Source organism: Typha angustifolia, chromosome 15 (assembly GCF_048772165.1).
Source record: "Typha angustifolia cultivar Huaian chromosome 15, ASM4877216v1, whole genome shotgun sequence".
In the NCBI taxonomy this organism is placed as follows: Eukaryota; Viridiplantae; Streptophyta; class Magnoliopsida; order Poales; family Typhaceae; genus Typha; species Typha angustifolia.
Window position 1 is genome coordinate 3,116,462 of NC_133253.1, and position 19,411 is coordinate 3,135,872.

General features: G+C 35.6%; 1 protein-coding gene across 3 annotated transcripts; it reads left to right on the plus strand.

Annotated features, from left to right (window-relative positions):
- Nucleotides 1–2,458: 2,458 nt before the first annotated feature.
- LOC140777440 (probable galacturonosyltransferase 14) lies at nucleotides 2,459–17,569 on the plus strand. 3 transcript variants are annotated; one of them, XM_073121552.1, is made up of 12 exons: nucleotides 2,459–2,634; nucleotides 4,690–4,749; nucleotides 4,867–5,097; nucleotides 5,451–5,586; nucleotides 7,706–8,097; nucleotides 8,997–9,055; nucleotides 9,175–9,330; nucleotides 12,195–12,782; nucleotides 13,474–13,776; nucleotides 14,654–15,677; nucleotides 15,768–17,056; nucleotides 17,417–17,569. In XM_073121552.1, exons 5-10 carry the CDS (start codon nucleotides 7,854–7,856, stop codon nucleotides 14,939–14,941), a joined length of 1,638 nt encoding a protein of 545 aa, XP_072977653.1. In that variant the 5' UTR covers nucleotides 2,459–2,634; nucleotides 4,690–4,749; nucleotides 4,867–5,097; nucleotides 5,451–5,586; nucleotides 7,706–7,853; the 3' UTR covers nucleotides 14,942–15,677; nucleotides 15,768–17,056; nucleotides 17,417–17,569. The 3 variants fall into 3 exon arrangements, with proteins under 3 accessions (XP_072977653.1, XP_072977652.1, XP_072977654.1); XM_073121551.1 differs by having other exon boundaries at nucleotides 14,654–17,056; XM_073121553.1 differs by lacking the exon at nucleotides 4,867–5,097 and having other exon boundaries at nucleotides 14,654–17,056.
- Nucleotides 17,570–19,411: the final 1,842 nt, after the last annotated feature.

Sequence of the window (19,411 nt, forward strand, 5' to 3'; positions counted from 1 at the left end):
TATCCAGATTGTAAGACATGCAACACACGAGATATTATTTATATGCTGCCTCGGAAACAAAAATCTCAATAATTTATAGGCCCCTTACCTGTGGGCCCCATGTCCTAGGCCTCACAAAAAGTTGTGGATCTCCAGAGATATCCAAAAGACAACATATTAGTAGCAATTTAGACTTGCATTTTTGTTATGGTCCTCTGACCTTAGTGAAGTTGGCAAACCTTGCTATATAAGTGCTAAGTTTCGTCTCTTCTTCTTGGACTACCTTCTGGAGTGTATAAAGAACTCTGAGTGTGATGATGATTGATCCAGTGTTACAACACTAATGTGCATTTAATAGACCAACAAAGAAGTATTGGTCAGTCTGCATGAGAATTTGAGGAGCAGTACCAATTTGCTCATCTCATCTCTTCATGGGTCGCTTGCTTCTGCTATTCAAAAGCCACCAGTACTCTCCCTCCTTTGCCTTCTCTCTTTTGATGCTTCTTCCACTCTTCACACCTAAGCTAAGGCATGAGGAGATCTCCTTTCTATTACTCCACAATAACCTCTGCCTTCTCTAGCCTTAAGGCTTTTAAGATGACACCCACTGCCCAAGCTTAAACATAGGCATGAAGAGCTCTCTTTTCTCTACTATCTGGTGTAGGTTTCTCTTCTATGCTGCTTTCCTCTTCATTTTAACCTCGAAGGTATCATTCTCAATAGCACCATTGCATCAAGATCAATTGGCAGAAAATTGTAGCCATTATAGCACCTTCGACAACCATCAGTATCCCTCTAGGTGCCCCAAATATCCACGAAGACCGTCTGAAGAGAACGATACAAGTTATGGCAATGAGAAGCGGCTCGTCCCCAACGGACCCAATCCTCTTCATAACTGAAGAGCCTAAGAATCAAAGAAAGTGTACTACCTTTATTCATATGCTTTTCACTTTACATATCTCTCAGGCCCGATGTGTAATCTGTTGGCTTTATCTCCTTTTAATTTCTTGATGTGACCAATGTCTATCAAAGAGGTGTGGAAAGGCTTGCAATTGAGGATGTTGCCTCATTGACAGACCAATATTTGTCCTTTGTTTTGTACTGCCTTCGAGTCTTCTTGTTAATGGCTTGAGAGTTCATGCGAAGGTTGTGGGTTATCTCCTTCCCTATCTCCAGTACTTCCTCTTGCATCTAATTGTAGCATGTACTTCTCCATAGAGATAAAGATTTAGGTGGATGTTCTTGCTTACCTTTTAATGTGATTATAATTTCTTGCCAAGACATCGAAGCTATTCATTTTATTAATTTAAGCTCAAAAGACACCAATTCTAAACAGTCATCAGGAGATGAATTGCTATAAATTCATGTCTGTTTGCGAGAGAGGTTAACTATTTTTACCTGCGTTTAGGTTCATGTCCTTTCATAATTAGTGCAGTATTATTGCAAGAAGTCATACAAATGGTTAATGAGATGAGGTGGTTTAATTTAATTAAACAAAGTAGTAACTTTTACTTTTTCACATGTTTATGTAATGGAACTTTGTTAGATCTTTGTTATAATCCAAAAGAAACTGGACTTTCAAGAGAGGCAGCATCTGACTTCACTGATACAAGCCCAAAACTCTTTGAAACTTGCAACACTCACAACTATACAAATTGACAGACAAATTGCTACTTCCATGTCAGGGGTATCTTTGATTTCATTTTGTAATGAAATCAACACATTGTCTCAGCTAAAAGTACTGTTCAAGAGTGAAGATTCTCCACTACCAAAGATGTATGTTGTTCAGAAGCTACTCTATGTCAAAGATTTCCTTATACTTCATCTTTCTCTCTCTCTCTCTCTCTCTCTCTCTCTCTCTCTCTCTCTCTCTCTCTCTCTCTCTCTCTCTCTCTCTCTCTCTCTCTCTCTCTCTCTCTCTCTCTCTCTCTCTCTGTGCCCCTAAAATTTAGTGAGTTGCTGCAACTTTACCCAACCTTAGTTGCTTCAGAAGTATGTGTTAATGGAATTAAAGTAGCTAAGAGGTTTAAATGAAGGGAGAGAGAGAGAGAAATAAACTGGCATTGTTCCATGTGGCTTGCCATGAGTGCCATCATCCATTAAGTGCTTACAGACAAAAGCTCTTTGGAATTTTGTTGCAAGGACAAATCTTTACTGATATCAACTTAGCTACTAAATAGGGATTATTAGAGTTATTAGATAATATATTATATAAATCTAATAACTCTAATAGGGATATTTGTCATTTTGTTGTCAATGAAATCAAGAGCTGTAACTTCTTCCTAATAGATCATATTGCTAGTTAATTGGCTGTACATATATATTATGCATAATCCATGGACTAATTTGCAAATGTGCATAATGCTGGATGTTATGTGCAATTATCCCTATATTCAAGGTGCTAATTGCAATGACATAACTTTAGTTAAAATAGGAATTCCACAGGGAGTTTATGCAAAATTTTCTATGTACGGCTTCTTTTTCTTCCCTACTAATCCAATCGGAAGTTGCGGCTTCCCAGAGGTGGCGGTAGCGGTGGCAGTGGGAGCGAGAGATGATCTCCCCGCTTCCGTTACTTGATCGGGTCCTGATATCCCGATGGAGATCTCAACCTCGACTATTCCTTCGATTTGTTGCTTCCTTCTTCTAGAGACGGTAATTTTTGCCTCTACATCAGTTTCCAATTCATTTTGGTCATCCGTATCGATTTCACGTTTGAAGGTAGAATTTTTCTTTGGAAAAAGAAAATGGTAGCTTTTCCTTCTTTTGAGAGTTAGGATTGAATGTGTGCATTATGTTATAAACAAGTTTTTCTTTGACCTATTTATTACACCATCTGCAGAATAACTAAGTCATTTGCTCTGTTCTTAAATGTTTCTTGCTAAGAAATTTTCTGAAATTGGAATTACTCAGTGCGATTTGATATGGAAGTTTTTGCCCTTATTTCGTTTAAGTTTCTACACTTACTATATAATTAAATTAGATGCCTGCTAATTGTATGGAACTTCTGGAAATTGCAACTTTAGCTTTCAATAAATGGATTTAGTGTTCACTATTATGGAGTTATTGCAAGGTCTGCATTACTTGAGTTCAACATGATCATTTCCACCTGAAGTTAGTGAACTAAAAATTCCAACAAACTTGCTAATCTGGCAGAGTTTCTGAATTTTCTGACTCTTGGTTCCCTTATCGTAATAACTTTAAAGGTGAAATTCCTGTGGAACTTGCTAATTTACTAGAACTCGATATCTCTATCTTCATGTGAATTGCTTTCCTGGAAATATTCCTCCAGAGTTCAGAATGCCAAAAACCTGCGACACCTGTACTCTCTCCTCATCTATAGCTAGGGTTTAATAACTATAGGGGCCAAGTTAAAATAAGATAAAAAATCCTCCCAAAAAGAAATAGAAAAACTATGAACAGTATATATGTCAACCTCTTAACAATTGTTAATTTTTCTATAATGTGCGTTTGTTATCACCAATTTACATATAATGGTCATTTTTATAGTCAAGAAAAATTCTGACAATAATAGGATTAAAAATTAAAAAAATATGTTTCATATATTTTTCTTTAACTTAAACACTTGAGGATTCATATTATATTAGTTACAAGATTGAAGCAACGTAATAAAAACTTGTAACTAATCATAGTAAGTAATTAAAAACTTTAGTGTGCATAAAATTGTCTTAAACAAAATTTAATGTGCATAAAATAGTTGAAATAATTACCAGCAATTAAATGCTTGGAATATTGGGTTATGATTTGATTAATTTATCGAAGTTGTCTTTCCATCATCGATAACTTATTTACTTGATCTATTTATTGTAAAGAAACTTCCTCTTCTTTCTTCAATTATCTTCTATAATATATATATATATATAGTATATTTACATTAGTTAGATTAAAATAATGGTGGACCCCACTTGATATGAAAATTAATTCTAATAATGACTAGTGGGCTCACCAGTGAAGAATCCTACCATCGCTCCATTCGCATTCTTCCTGACTTCCTGAGAGGGTAAGAAAGAAATAAAACTTAAAAATATAGAAATGTTAGTATAGATGATTAGTTTCCTTCCCTACTAATTGTGACAATATTTTGCTGACAAAATGTTAAAAATGTGATAACCATGTATCTATTCCAATGATGTTGGTAACAACCACTTAATTGGAACACTACCAAATTTCATCTGCAGCGGGGATGGTTTCCCCTCTCTCTGCAATCTGTAACTGAATGTCTCCTTGGTGCTTATTTTATGATGCATAACTGATGACTGCACACATATACATAATTACATATATATGTATTTTCTCTGGTCACTTCTGGTTTCATGTATTACCTTCTTTTTGGCGATATGTTATCCTTCACAGATGCTTTCTCAGTCAAAATGGCTGGACTGGTAGTTCCAAAGCTTGTCCAAATTTGCAGATTAACCTATTTGTGAGTCTTAATATCTGATAACTGTTGAAGTCTATCTGGACAATAAGAATCCTACAAAGTCCTTTGTTTTGGGTGCTCATTCTTTTTTTCCCCACCTATATGCTTTTTTAAAATTTGGACCACAATGTGTTTATTGGGAGGATTCCTGAGGGATTATATAGATATTCAATGTTGGAAGAATTGTGATCATCTTCAGAATGTTGGTTCTTGATATGAGAATATTTACAGTGTGGAAGTTATATTGATGGCTCATTAATCTGATGCAGCGTTGCAGCCACATTGAAGGCAAGCAATTCAAGCCAGATGAAAGCCAAAGGGTGCTTGAGGTAAGTAACACGAAGCTTTCTTTGTAATATACCTTCTCATTTAAATTAGATGGTACATTCCGGAATTGTCCCATCACTGTTTTGCCATTATGAATGACAATTGCTGGCATATCACAGGGCAACACAGCGTTGTAGCATATATTCCAGAGCAGGCATTTGAAATGAGAATTAATACTTTGAAAAATGTAGACTTCTATCAGCACTGCACAGCAAATCAGAAAGAACTATAGCTTTTCCAATGTCATGATCTATGTTTAAGTTTACTCGACTAATCACAGAGACAAATGTTAACAAGTTTGTTCAAGGGAAAGTTGCAACAGAAATTTATAGCAGGAAATAAGAAGGGAGGTACATCATTCTCGGTAGCAATATTTCCCTGTGCTTTCTTGCTTTACTCCCTTATCATCTATCAATACACAACGAATTCCTCTCACATACAAGCTTCTTTTTTAAAAGTTTATGTTGGAATAGTGAGTTGCTTTCTGTTTCCTCAACTGATTGTTAATGGCTGAAATTTTAACACATACTGATATATCAGATTCCTCAAATGGAATTCATCTGTTACATGTTGTTTGCTTTCCCTTCATCCCATTTCAATAAACATGGCAACTTTCATGCGATATTTGTAGTCAATGCCTTTATTGACAATATGCTGTTATCTGGTGGACTACTGAGGTTGGAAAGTTTGATGTGCATAACAGATAAAGAAAAGATATCATGGAAAGAGTACCCAAAAGTGGTAACGTGAGAGACATCATCAGGGGTACTGTCCCTTGACCAGCTAACTATGTATTGCATACAGTGATACCACACTCAACATGAAAGACATCATCAGAGGTACTCTCTACTTTTCTAGTGGACCCTAAGTTTTGCATCATTGATCACCTTGTCCTAGGAGCAATAATCAGTACAAAACTACAAATCAACCATTAAAGCAGTCACTTTGTCCCAACGTGCTTCGTCTTTAGCCTTTGTTCAAACTGGCAGTTGGAAGTGATTAACAAAAGAATAGTCTACTTATATTAGGAAGAAATTGAGCTTCCTATGTTTTTTTTTCCTGATTTTCTCCCTTTGCTTCATTTAAGTCATTTGTCAACTTTCTATTAAACCTTTTTTACTATTTCATATTGTTTTCGTGTAGAATAAATTTTGAAGGAGCTGCATATAATCAAAAAAAAATTCAAGGACATTAAATGATCACCTAGCTATAGATTAATATGATAAAAGATTCTGGTCCTTTTGCAGCTGTAGACATTTTATAGCCTATCAGAATTCAGAAGCCTCTGCGTTTGCAGTCCACTTGGTGAAAATCCTATTTGGAATCAGCCAGTCAGAGCACAGATTATACTAAGAAAGTAAAACAAAAATAGATTCCAAGACTTGACCTATTAAATTTGAAAGACATGACATTACTTCTTCTGAGTTATGAGTTATTTTATTCATTCACACTGCCATTATACTGCAGGATCTCTGCTCCTAACCAATCCTGCATTATATATATATATATATATATATATATATATATATATATATATGTATATATTACTGCAAAATTTAGTTAATCAATGTAGTTTAGACCTGAAAAGTTTGCATTCAGAAAATATTTAGGTGGTTATCAGAATTAATCTGTTTTTTTGTTAAAAAAGAAGAAGAAGAAACCAAGTCATTATTAAATGACAACTCTGCACCTGGACAGTGGAACCAGAGGCCTGCAACCATAGCATAGAAAAGTAATGCAAGTTGTATAAGAACTTGCAGTAATTTGAAGGTTAGGTATGTTGAAAACTATGATACCAAGTACTTGGTATCATAAATATGTCTAACTTAATATGCTAATAAAATGTGGAAGATTAGAGTTCATAAAACTTACTGATTGACACAATTAGATTTTCATTGAGATATAAAATATAGCGATTGATTAATTCAAATTTAGGTTGTAAGACTGACTCCTTCCAGTCAATACCAATAATTCAATTAATGAATTTTCTAAAATAATGAATTAATCAATCAAATCTGATTCAAAGATTTCAGAAGATTTAGGTTAAACTACGACAAGATTCTGGCGTCATTTTGCTCAAACTATTTCTGACCATTAGCTGGGCTTTTTCAACCAATGAATGCCCACATAAATAGTTAAGGCTACATATCTTCTTGGCCATTGGCTGAGCTCTGCCTTTAATCTGTAGAGGCATTCATTATGGTAGAACAACACAGTATTTTTTTGAGATTTTGTAACTGTTGTTGTTGTTTTTTTTCTTAGGGATAAAAAAGGACCTCCCACAATCCTCATACATTTTTCACAAATCTCATTATAATTGTATCCCGAACGTGGTCGTAAATTTGCTGTATAATTGTATCCCGACGCTGTGGTAAATTTGCTGCGGCCCGACATGTGTCTGGTATCTAACCACACCAATGTATTGATTATATAATTCTACGACCAGTGTACCTAATTAGTATATTGACATGCATGCAACATTTATATGTCTGAATTTATCAATCTAAGTCAACTCATTACTATTACTTTCTCATCATCTTCTCAAAATAGGCTCCCTTGTACTAGAGAAAAAAGATTTAAAATAATTTAATCAAGAAATCATGTAATTATGTTACCATCTCATTGACCATTTTCTCTTTATTCTTCCCTTAAACAAAGAAAGTAAAGTCCAAAATTATCTTTGTAGTATATATTCTGTCTCCAGATGGAAACAACATGAAAGAGAGAAGAAAATAAAACACAAGAAAGAAGAACGAGAGAAAATGACTCAATTCCCCTCTTCCTCTGTCGTTTAATGGGAGAACGGAAGGAAATTTTCTTCCCAAACTATCCCTCTTCCCCGATTCACTATTTATCCAGCACTGATTCAACCGACGGAATAAGAATAATAAATTAGAATTGACCCATATATCTCATGCCTCCCTCTCACCCTCCTCTCTCTCTTATCCCCAATGCCAGATCGGATATCCCCGATTCCTGTTCCGGCCTCGATCTCCTCCCTTGGGTTCCGATGCGCCACGTCCGCCGCCACCACTAGGGGCCACCGCCACCACCTCCTCCTCCCGCCGCCGCCGCTGCCACGTGGCGCAGGGGAGCAGAGACGAGGATGCAGCTGCGGATCTCGCCGAGCATGAGGAGCATAACGATATCGAGCAGCAATGGGGTCGTGGATTCGATGAAAGTCCGGGTCGCGCCGCCGCATACGCATACGCATCCGCCGCCGCCGTCACGCCACGTGTCCTACCGGACGCTATTCCACGCCGTCCTCGCCCTCGCTTTCTTCCTCCCCTTCGTGTTCATCCTCACCGCCGTCGTCACCCTCGAGGGCGTCAATAACTGCTCTTCCCTAGGTGAGTGTAAATGTTTTAGCTCTGAGGCATGAGCTGTTTTGGTAGGTGAGTCGGTCGTTTGATCTGCGTTTGGGTTTGATTTGCTTTTGAGGTTGGAATGGGAAGTTATGGTTTGATCTGATCTTTGTTTGAATTTAAATAAGTGCCTTGTTCGAATCTTAAAGTGGATATGGTATGAAATACTTGACCTTGATCGGTCCTTTCGTCTTGTTCCTGAATCTATAATCACCAATATTAATCTCGGATTCAATTGGCTTGCACTAAGGATGTGAAGAAAATGTATTTTATTAATTTTCTTTTTTTCTGTCTTTTTCAGGATAAATCAACATAAGGAAATGTTTATTTTTTCTTTCCTTGGTATTAAACTTCATTTGAGTCGTCACAAGTAAATTTGGTATGAATGAGTTGTAGCTACTTGTTTTAAATTTTAAGCTTTTCAATATGGATGTACTTTTTCTTGCATATATATTTTAAATTAGCAGGTTAAAGATGGGGAAGAGTGCATTTTATGTTAAATGTCATACAACCTGGAAGTTTAGTGTGACCTACCATTACCAATTCTTATATTGCTATTTCTCAAGATCCACTCTGTTGAAATTTGAGATTCATATATGTTGTATTGTAAGGAGTCTCTGGCTTAACATTATACTTAGTCTTTGATTACTTGATATTATCATTCAGTATGAGAAAGTTTAGTGCTCTACCATTTTAGTTTGTATGGTTTACAGATCTTCAGTTGTTTTTTTTCAATGCAATGCAGCCTTGCACCAGTGGATTTTCAAATTTTTGGGGATGTTTTATGTACTTCACTTTGGTGTTAGACTTTTGCATGTGTTTCTGCTTCTGTCAGTTAGCTTTGCACTCATATATTAACTCTCACCTCTTATTTTACTCTTCAGATTGTTTGGGAAGGCGACTAGGACCACGGTTCCTTGGTAAGAGGGGTGATGATTCTACGGTAAATTACTAACATATGTTAATTTTTCATTTTTAGTTTGTGAAATGATGGTATATTATGTTCATGTACAAACAAAAGTTCATTACATAATGCTTACCGGTTTTGATTAATTTAAGCAGAGGTTAGTAAAAGACCTATACGACATCCTTAATGAAGTCAGTTTTGGGGAACTTCAAGTTGGATTGAAGTTGCCAGAATCATTCGTTGAGTTTCTCTCGGAAATGAAGAATAATCAGTATGATGCCAAGACATTTGCTATCAGGTTGAAGGCCATGGTATGAAATTACTTATACTTTTTCTATTTTCAGGCTACTGTGAGAACTACAATACATGGCAATCTCACATGCTTCAATTGATTTGTTCTGTTTGTAAAGAAAACATCCTAACCTCCATCTCATTATTCAAGGATCAACATGATGTAGTATTGTCGAAGGTCTCGAAACTCGGTATTGGAATCAAGATCGGTTGTTGGAAAAAAATGATGCGTATCGGCCGTATCGGCTATATCGATCGTATTGACTGTATCGGTCGTATCGGTCCTCTTAATCGGATCAGACTATCTTTAATTTCTTAAAATTCTAAATATGATTTAAAATACAAGAATATATCTAAAAGTTTATAAAAAAAAAAATTGGAATAAAATTAGTCACATATGAACTTTAAAAGCTAAAGAAAAAACTTACTCAAAACTAAAATAAATCTCGGCTTGAATTAGATAAATTCTTATACTCATAAATTATTACTGCAGAATAACATAAGGGAGATTTCTCTTCACTGTTGTTCTATAGCAGTAAGAAAAGAGGAGTTAAAAAGTAGGTGATTGAGAAAAAAACTTATCCAAGTTCACCAAATTGTGGACTAGCAAGAGGGGCTCATCAGAATAATTACCAAATAAACTCGGCGAAGCGTGAGAATGGGAAAAGAGTGTGTGTGAGAGATAGAAAGTAAAAATTAAAATTTTGAAAAGAAAACAGTTGCTAACATTAATTATTAATATCTCCTAGGTTAGATATATTTTAGATTCTACCTGAATCTTAAAAAAAATTAATTTCAGTTGATATTGTTGTTTTCAGCCGATACAACAAAGTTTCTGCCGAGATGGATCGGCCAATACGGCCGAAACCGGACTAAAACTGGTTTGATCAAGATCAGTTATGGCCGATCCCAATCCAGATCGACCAATTCGACTCGGAATCGGCCGATTTTGGAATCTATGGTGTTGTCATTGATGAATATATGGTGGGAGACAGACCATTCATGTTTTGTTGTTAGCGAGATTCTTGGAATTATCCTCAGATGTTGTAGGAAATCTGTGTAACTTAATGTGGAGGAAGTTAAGGTGGTCTAGATTTACATCATGGAAGGATAGATATTTGGCTTTTGTCAAAATAATTTCAACAACAACAAAATGCCTTATATCCTACATGAATCCTTTTCGCGATTCCACATTCGGTAAAATACAAACTAGAAAAAGAAACTGAAATTCAATCTAAAGTGAATAGAATTTGAAGCTGAACAATTTCTACTGCTAGGATTTCAGCTTTACTTGCTCCCACTTCACACTCTCATCTTTAGAATCTTGTTGTCATAGTGACCTCAAGAATGTAATGAAGCCTTTCTTAGAGAATCATTGGTATGCTATTAAGGCCAGACTACCGATCTATTTCTTATTGGATAGCTTCACATATAATGGCCTCAAAATGTCTTGCTATGAGTCCATGTCACTAAATTAGTATTAGTAGGAAAATGGAACAGAACTGTTAGTCTGAATGCAATGGAAAATGCAGACTCATATTATATTTTGTTGCAAAGTAGATAAACAAAGTCACAAACTATCTGCACTAGATGCTGACTTCTAGCCTGAACTTAATGATAATTTTCTGTGTGAGACAAAGTAATGAGATGCTAATGGATACTTGTGTCGGCATGCCTTCTTTTATAAAAGACAAACTTTGTTGGGAAGTATGGCATTTTAGCTGACAATGTGGATATCTCTGTTATATTTGTAAAGCTTAGTTAACTAATTTTTTAAAGATGAGATTGAAGATAAGGGGTAGTAATAAAACATAGGCTTAATTACACTTCGTTTTTTTGTACGTTGACACAATATCACTTTGCCTCATGTACTATAATAATATATAAATCACTCTCTAGACTTTTGAATATTTGTTAGCCTTCCATGAGTTCAAAGTCACATGTCAAGTACGTGAACGATAAGTTATTTTTATATTTTAAAAATTATCCTCATAAAGGTTTAAAAAAATATCTTTTGAATAATTTTGCTTGCATCTCTTTCCTTAAACTAAACAAGGGCTTACCCTATTCTTTCTGAGGCCTTCTTCTTCTCCAAGCTCTTAAACTTTTTCATCCAAAAACTTTCATCTCTAATTTGTGATCTTTGATGCATGAGCTTAACCTCAATATCTTTCAAAATTAAGAGGGAAGTTATATTGCATGGTTTTGGGGGATGAGAATGCTGAATTAAAGAGGAAGAAGAGGGACTTTTGTCTTTCTCATTCTTTCAACTGGTAGATATGATAGTAGTGGGTGGAGTGATGTGCATGTCTAATAAAGGTAGATATGTAATTTCAATTTATTAGCTAATAAAACTCAAAAACCTAATGGCCTGTTTGGTTTGAGTTCAGGGAGGGTTCTTGATCTGGTTTAGTAACCAAACATAATTTTATCTTTTCTATACTTAACTAAATTTACACTCCAAAAAATCAAGACTAAAAAATGATACCAACTAATCGAGTTTGGGCCTTAGCTTCAAACCAAACAAGCTCTAATAAGAAGAGCCATAAATTTAATTTCACATTATATATTAATGGTGTCTAAGGAGTTGTAGGTTTTTAAAATTCTAGAGACTGTTTTGTACGCTTTTATAGTATAAGGAGCAAAGTGATACTGAGTCAAAATATAAGAAGACAAAGTGTAATTAAGCCTAAAATATAGATAATAGACAAGAAACATCTTTGTTAGTGATGTAGTTGCTCCCTACTGCTCTTCTTATTATACACAACAATTGTGCTTGATGTTGGTACTTCTTTATGCATGCCATCCATATTCCAGCATGTTGCATATGCTATAACCATTTAGTAAATATATTCTATATAATCCCTTTTCCTTCACACTGCAGATGGAACACATGGACAGGGAGGTCAAAAGAGCTAGGCTGGCAGAACAATTGCACAAATATTATGCTGCAAGTGCAATACCGAAAGGCATCCATTGTTTCTCTTTGCGTCTGACTGATGAGTATTCCTCAAATGCTCATGCAAGGAAGCAATTGCCACCTCCTGAATTGCTACCTTTGCTCTCTGATAATTCCTACCAACATTTTGTTTTAGCCAGTGACAACATTCTCGCAGCATCTGTTGTGGTTACCTCAGCTGTGAGGAGTTCATCAAAGCCTGACAAAATAGTCTTTCATGTAATCACCGACAAGAAGACTTATCCGGGGATGCATTCATGGTTTGCACTGAATCCTATTTCACCTGCCATTGTTGAAGTGAGAGGTGTTCACCAGTTTGACTGGTTAACAAGAGAAAATGTTCCTGTTCTCGAAGCTGTAGAAAACCATCATGGAGTCCGAAACCACTACCATGGCTATCATGTTAGGGGGACTAATATAAGTGACAATCCAAGGGTTTTTGCTTCAAAACTGCAGGCTAGGAGTCCTAAGTACATATCTCTACTCAACCACCTCCGGATATACCTGCCAGAGGTATATACCTTTTGCCATTAAGAGTGTTTTCTACGACAGCATGCCACTAGTTCCAACTATTTTGGAGTAGGCTATCAGTGGTGGAACCTTCATTTTCCAATTTCATCTAGTCTAGATGTGCCACTGTGTTTGAATCCATGATTACTACAAAGTATCAGCATTAGTTTTGGCAAGACCATCTCTACCTACAAAATACTAGATGAAAGAATTCATCGATGATCGTGGTTGAAACCTGAATATTAGCTGAATTAGATGCTTATTCTTGATAATACCTTTTGTTGAAGCTGAAATGACTATCAAGAAGAAAAGTCGAGCTGCCATTTTAGGATGCTTGATGGGGAGTGAGGAGAGACATAAATGCATGGTTTAGATGTGGATAATAATGACTACACATATCCCTGGAAAGTAAATGGAAAAAATGAAAGAGAGAAACATTTGTTTTTATGAGTTTATCTTGAAGCTTCGTTGTACCTGTATAACTGCACTAGTAAAGATAATGTTTAGTTGACATCGTATGATGTCTCATTTTTTCCTTTGGTAAATATCTATATACTCATTATTCAAAATCACATCCAAATTATGGTCCCAAATTCAATAGTTGTATTTGTAACCCAATACTGCCTACAGTAAGAATTCTTCCCTTATGTACATCAAAGTGCTCTCTGCTGATGCTTTGTGTTTTATGAAGCAGCTCTTCCCAAACCTCAAGAAGGTGGTCTTTCTTGATGATGATGTTGTTGTTCAGCATGACTTGTCACGTTTGTGGGAGATTAATCTCACAGGAAAGGTAAACGGGGCTGTAGAAACTTGCAAAGGCAAAGACAAGTGGGTGATGTCTAAGCGTTTCAGGACATATTTCAATTTCTCGCATCCCTTGATAGCTAAAAATCTGGACCCAAATGAATGTGCATGGGCATATGGGATGAACATCTTTGACTTGGCTGCATGGAGGAGGACAAACATCAAAGAGACATATCATTACTGGCTGAAGGAGGTAAATTTTGCAAACTAATATGCATGATAAACTAATTAATATAGTTTATGCGACTTGAGAGAATCTTTCTACTTTTATCTCAAAAATTTATCAGTATAATTCTTCATGCAAGCATGTACTGTAGAGAGCCTCAGTTCCAGAATCTACCAAACATATAAAAAGAAAAAAATGTAACAGCTGAGATGGACATAAATCAAAGAAAATTTGACTATTTGGTTAAGACTTCTGTCTCTTGTTTGTGTTCATTGTTTCTTTTTCTTTTGGGCAGTGTTAGGGTGGTTGATCTCTGCGCGCTTTGTATAATTATACTCCAATTTAGCTCATTAGTTTATGACTTTTGCTTTAGAGTGAAGCAGCTTTTATTGAAAAATAGTTTCCTTGTTTGCATTACTTCTTCCATTCTTTGGGGAACTATGGGTAGTAGTAGTAGTAGCCAAATGGGATTGGTCTAGGTATCGAGCACCGGAATTTATTTTATGAGATTAAGTCTTAGAATCCAACAAGATTTTTTTTTTTTTTTTTTTTTGAGCTGGTTCCAGTTTTGTCCTGCATAGATTGAAGTTCAATTCCTGTAGGATATCATGTAAGATAAAGAGTATGCTGACCTATGATAAGTATTCATTTCTTTGAAGAAATAAACTTAATCTGAATCCCAAGAGGTAGAAGGTATTGGTTCAGGTAGCTCAACAGGTTAGAGCAAAGGACTGAAAATCATAGCTTTCTATGCAATCACGCACCATCATTGAGTTCTGCCCCTCATTAATCCAGATTTGCAATCTCACATTCTTCATTATTGTGTGCAGTAAGAGGCATACAGAAATTGGATAATGTGCATCTTAATTACTACTAAATATTATATTGCTCTTTTTGGTTGCAGAATCTGAAATCTAATCTGACGTTGTGGAAGTTTGGTACATTACCTCCAGCCCTGATAGCATTCAGGGGCCATGTGCATGCCATTGACCCATCCTGGCATATGCTTGGATTGGGATATCAAGAGAAGACTGACCTTGACAGTGTTAGGAAGGCTGCTGTGATACACTTTAATGGCCAGTGCAAACCATGGCTAGGAATTGGCTATAAGCACCTCCAACCATTTTGGACAAAGCACGTAAACTACTCAAATGATTTTATACGGAACTGTCATATTCTGGAACCACAATAAGAGCTCAAAGGACAGAAGAAATTAGGGAAATAAGAATGTTGTGGCTCCTGTGGGTTCACACATAGATTACCTCAAGGACACGAAGAGTTTGGTCCAACAAATGCAGCCATCCACATCGAAGACGCCCTCCCATCCTTCCTTCACTGGAAAGCATTGCTGGTGGCGAAGATAATTCTTTTCACCTGTAGTATTATTCTTTTATATTTGCTTCCAAAAGGATAGTTCGGTGAAGTTTTTCCCGAATGATGCATACTATCCTTTCTAGTTGCAAGCGCAGCTAGATATCAAGTACCTACACTATAGCAATGGATGGGAAGGCAGAATGCTCAGTCTCTGAAAAGAAAAGAGACTTTCAGTTCTTCTTATACCAGAGTATGCAAGTCTTATTTCGTCCTTTTTCCTATTCTTTCCTTTATAATCTTTTGCAGGAAGTTTTTTGTCTTAGCTTCGTAGCTGTATTCCCTAGGTCTGGGATTATTTTAACAGGAAGCCCAGTGGACTGTGAGGGATTTATAGGATATTCGTTACAATTCATATGATATTGAAAGATGTGCAGATTATTCTTTCTCCTTGATCATGATCCAGAAAGATGCATCTCTTATCTATATTGTTTATGTATGTAGATTCTTGCGTGGTAGAATTGCATGCTATTTGCGCATTTGATGTTGCTTAAATTCCCAAATGTTGGTTTGGTACATTGTATTTGATGTTGCTTAAATTCCCAAATGTTGGTTTGGTACGTCGTCAATCTCCACTTCTTAATCATAGAGAAAGTGATTAATGATGGTATCCAGGAAGTTTATGGCCTCATTTCAATACTCTTCAGAAAGAAGCCCCTCCCTCCGTTGCCTGAGACAAGAAGCCTTTCTCTTCGTCTGCTGTTTTTGCCGTCTCATCATCTGCAAACAGAGCTATGATCTTTTCCACAGACGGCAAAATGTAAGTTACTTGTTTTAAAATAATCTTTTATTTTTCATTTTTTTTTTAAATTTTTTTTCAGGGAATGTATTGGAACGAAAAAGATTAACTCAAATTTACAATTATTATAATAAATGCCAACACATGAAAAATCTATTCACATAAAGAAATGTTAACATCCTGCTTTCATTTATCTGGATTCCAAGAGGTTTGAGTTAATAGTTATAGGACCAGAGACATCATTATTTGTAAATTACGACAAACTTCACATCATTAACTTTACCCCTACCTAATATAAAAGTAAAAGAGCTTTTGACCAAACTATCCCTATTTTAAATTTTTTTACACTCTCAAATAGACTGTATCTTAAAGTTATTATCAAAAACAATGTATTCATTATAGTAATAACAAAAATATTGAACTGATCAAACTTATATATATATATATATATATATATATAACTTAATTATTTATCAGTTAACATAAAAAATATTTAACAATAAATATGCTGAACCGATCAGCGTTTTTGTCAGCTCTATAGTGAATTAGGTTATATTTAATAATAAATTCGAATGAGGTCTATTTCTATAAAATAAAAAATATAATATTTCACACCCTTATATTATATTATATTATATTATATATATGTAATATAATCTTTCGTGCGTGGAAGTTAGCGAAAGTTCGCTTTGATTGGAAGGGTATTCCAATAGGATACAGAACTTAAATGGAAATATTTACTCTAAAATAGGGTCGAGCAACCAAGGAAGGTAATGGAGGAAACGTCTCTTAATTTAATTTCCTTTGTAGTTTTCTCGTCATCTTTTACATGGTCTTCGGATCGGAACTAGATTGGATGATTCGTTTGACCGCAGATTTCGGCGACTTTGATTCCTCCGTTATCGACTCCTTCCAAATAATTTATTTTCTCTCTTTTTTTTTTCACTCATTGGATTTTGTCCATTTCATTCAGCTACACGCTTCGGTTTCCGAACTCATTCTTATGCCATACTTGGAAACGGACCACTTGGTCTGATGGCTATCGTATAATCCCTCTCTTTTTTAACGATTTCGATGAGATTGCAAGGTAACCCAGGTCGTCGTTTGGTGGTTTCGATGGAGAGAAGGGCGTTTTGAAGTCTTCTTTGGTGTTTTGGGGGAGACCCAGATCGAGATTTGGGTGCTTCAGTGTGAAAGGTGAGATCTTGAGGGTTTATTTGCTGTCATTTGGTGCTTGTGAGCAGTAGCAAGTAAGGTATTGCGGTACTTCGAATCAGTTTGAGGTTTTCTGGAGGTGCCAAGATCGAGATTTGGTTGGATTTTGGCACCTGATAAGGAACTGATTTAGATAAATATTTTGTAATTTTGAAGACACTTTTCAAGTCTCGTTTTTCTCCTTTTTCCATTTCTTTTGCCTTTTGCTTCTTTAACACCGTCATCTTTTCTATGATCCTCTTGTTTTGTTTGATTTTGTTACTTATTTTTCAGATAGAAGTTCTTTTAAAGAAAATGTTGCGCCATAGATCTTTGTTGAGGAATTAGAGATTTTTTTTGCAGAAACTATTAGATCTTTGGAGATGTCTGGAGTGCATGAGCTGGTAGAAATCAAATTTCGGTTGCATGATGGTTCAGATATTGGTCCCAATACGTACTCCATCGCGACTAGTATTGCCACCCTGAAGGAAAGAATACTTGCTCAGTGGCCTAAAGGTTAGTTTTCTCGTGTGTGATGCTTTTGTTCTGATCACAAGATCATCTTCTAATTAGTCTTTCCTGGATTTATCCAATATGGACTGTTTTGAAGTCCTCCATAAAGCTGCATATGCATTATGGTCAACATAAACATATAGGCAAGAGTTCTGTTTACTCTTTTTATTTCTTGTATCTGATATAGGCACTGTTAATCTTGTGCCATGTATCTCTCGAATATGAATGGTATTCTTGTGGTATTCTGCTCTATGGTCTGTTCCGTGCCACATGTACTTGGAGCATTGATGTGAGAAAATTTGATATCGTCTACCAAGACATCTTTGTCTTCATTTAGGCCTTTCAGATAATGAGTTTTTTGTGGTATGTCACTTACAGAATTTTGTTTTCAAAATTAAGGAAATTAGGATATCACCTTGTTGGTCCATTGGTATGATAGATGTTACTCCAGCCTGATCTTTTGATGATTTGATATGCTTTGAGTATTTGAGACAAATTTTCAAGAATAACATTTTCATGGGGCTGGAACATTTTTTATCAGATTTTAGTCGTCGCTAATTTTGTACTTTCTGTAACTATGGTTGCTGAAGTAGATATGTTTTTTCAGTGTTGACGCTGATTAGGTAGACAGTACTAGTAGAAAGTTAATACTTATTGGCAGTCGAAAGAGTAAGGTAGCCATTTGCAATTAAGTAAACATTATATCTTTATGCTGGTCAGTAACCTGCATAATAAGAACTACGATAACCTATGGTGTAAGTTTGACACCTTGGATGCTCTTTTTGGCTTGTAGTTATAGCTGAACAGCAGCTATAGCTGCTTTTGGCTAACTGTCAGTTATCTCAATAATTTCAATGCCAGATTCTTGTTTCTTTACTATATTCATCTTGTTGGTGGTTCTAGATTTTGATTCTTCTCTCTATTTTGAACTCAGCTTATGTTGCTATCTCTTTCACTATTTTGAATTTTAGTATCCATAGATTGCTTAATCTGTGTACTATTTAATTCAGTCGAGTAATTGCTCCAACTTGAATGCACCCTATGCAAATTAATTGAATGGTTAATCCTCCTAATGATGATCAGAGTCATCAAACTATTGGATGGAGCATCTTACATCTAGAAATTAAATACAGACATTATAGCACGTCTCATTAAACCTCTATTCCAACATTCTTACTTGCCAAGTTTTTTATTACTTCTGTAATTTGGTTTACTGAAGCATTGGCCTTTCACTTGATGAGAAGATTTATACTCCCAAATGCTGTTGAACTACAATGTTTATTTTATCCTATAGAAAGTACTTTTACTGAAATAAAAGATCATTTGAAAAGGGAATAGGCAAGATACTAGGTGAAAAGTGATTCAGATGATTTCAGGATTGCTAGAACAGGAATTTATGAGACTTGTGAGGGTATTAATCACTTGTCTATCTTCAGTTGAAGACAAAGACAACAAAACAATATAAAGGGAAAGCAAGAATTGTATGATAATAGTGATAGTTCTATTATGATTTGGCATATTGGTATGACAAGTTTGAGTATTTATCAGTTCATAGGAGCAAGCATACTATGATTAGTCAATGAATATAGATGAAAGGAAGTAACAGAGAATTCATAACTGGGCCAGATGTTTGCATACTCTGTCCACTTAAAGTCAATTTTTGCTTTAGAGTTTTTGCATCCTGTGGGTATGGACATAATGAGAATCGTTGTATGAGAAAAGATGATTGATTCCTTAGGGAGGTGATTAGTAGTTCAAATAGCCACTTAAAATTTCCTTACCTTGACTTATAGGTCTATCATGTGGCACATGCTGAGAACAAAACTTTCATATTCCTGACTATTC

Excerpts from the sequence above, each read along its gene's own strand:
- LOC140777440 (XM_073121551.1), top strand. The coding sequence starts at position 7,854 with ATGCAGCTGCGGATCTCGCCGAGCATGAGGAGCATAACGATATCGAGC. Across the intron at positions 12,783-13,473 it reads TCCGGATATACCTGCCAGAG|CTCTTCCCAAACCTCAAGAA; the intron begins GTATATACCTTT and ends TTTATGAAGCAG. Across the intron at positions 13,777-14,653 it reads ATCATTACTGGCTGAAGGAG|AATCTGAAATCTAATCTGAC; the intron begins GTAAATTTTGCA and ends TTTTGGTTGCAG.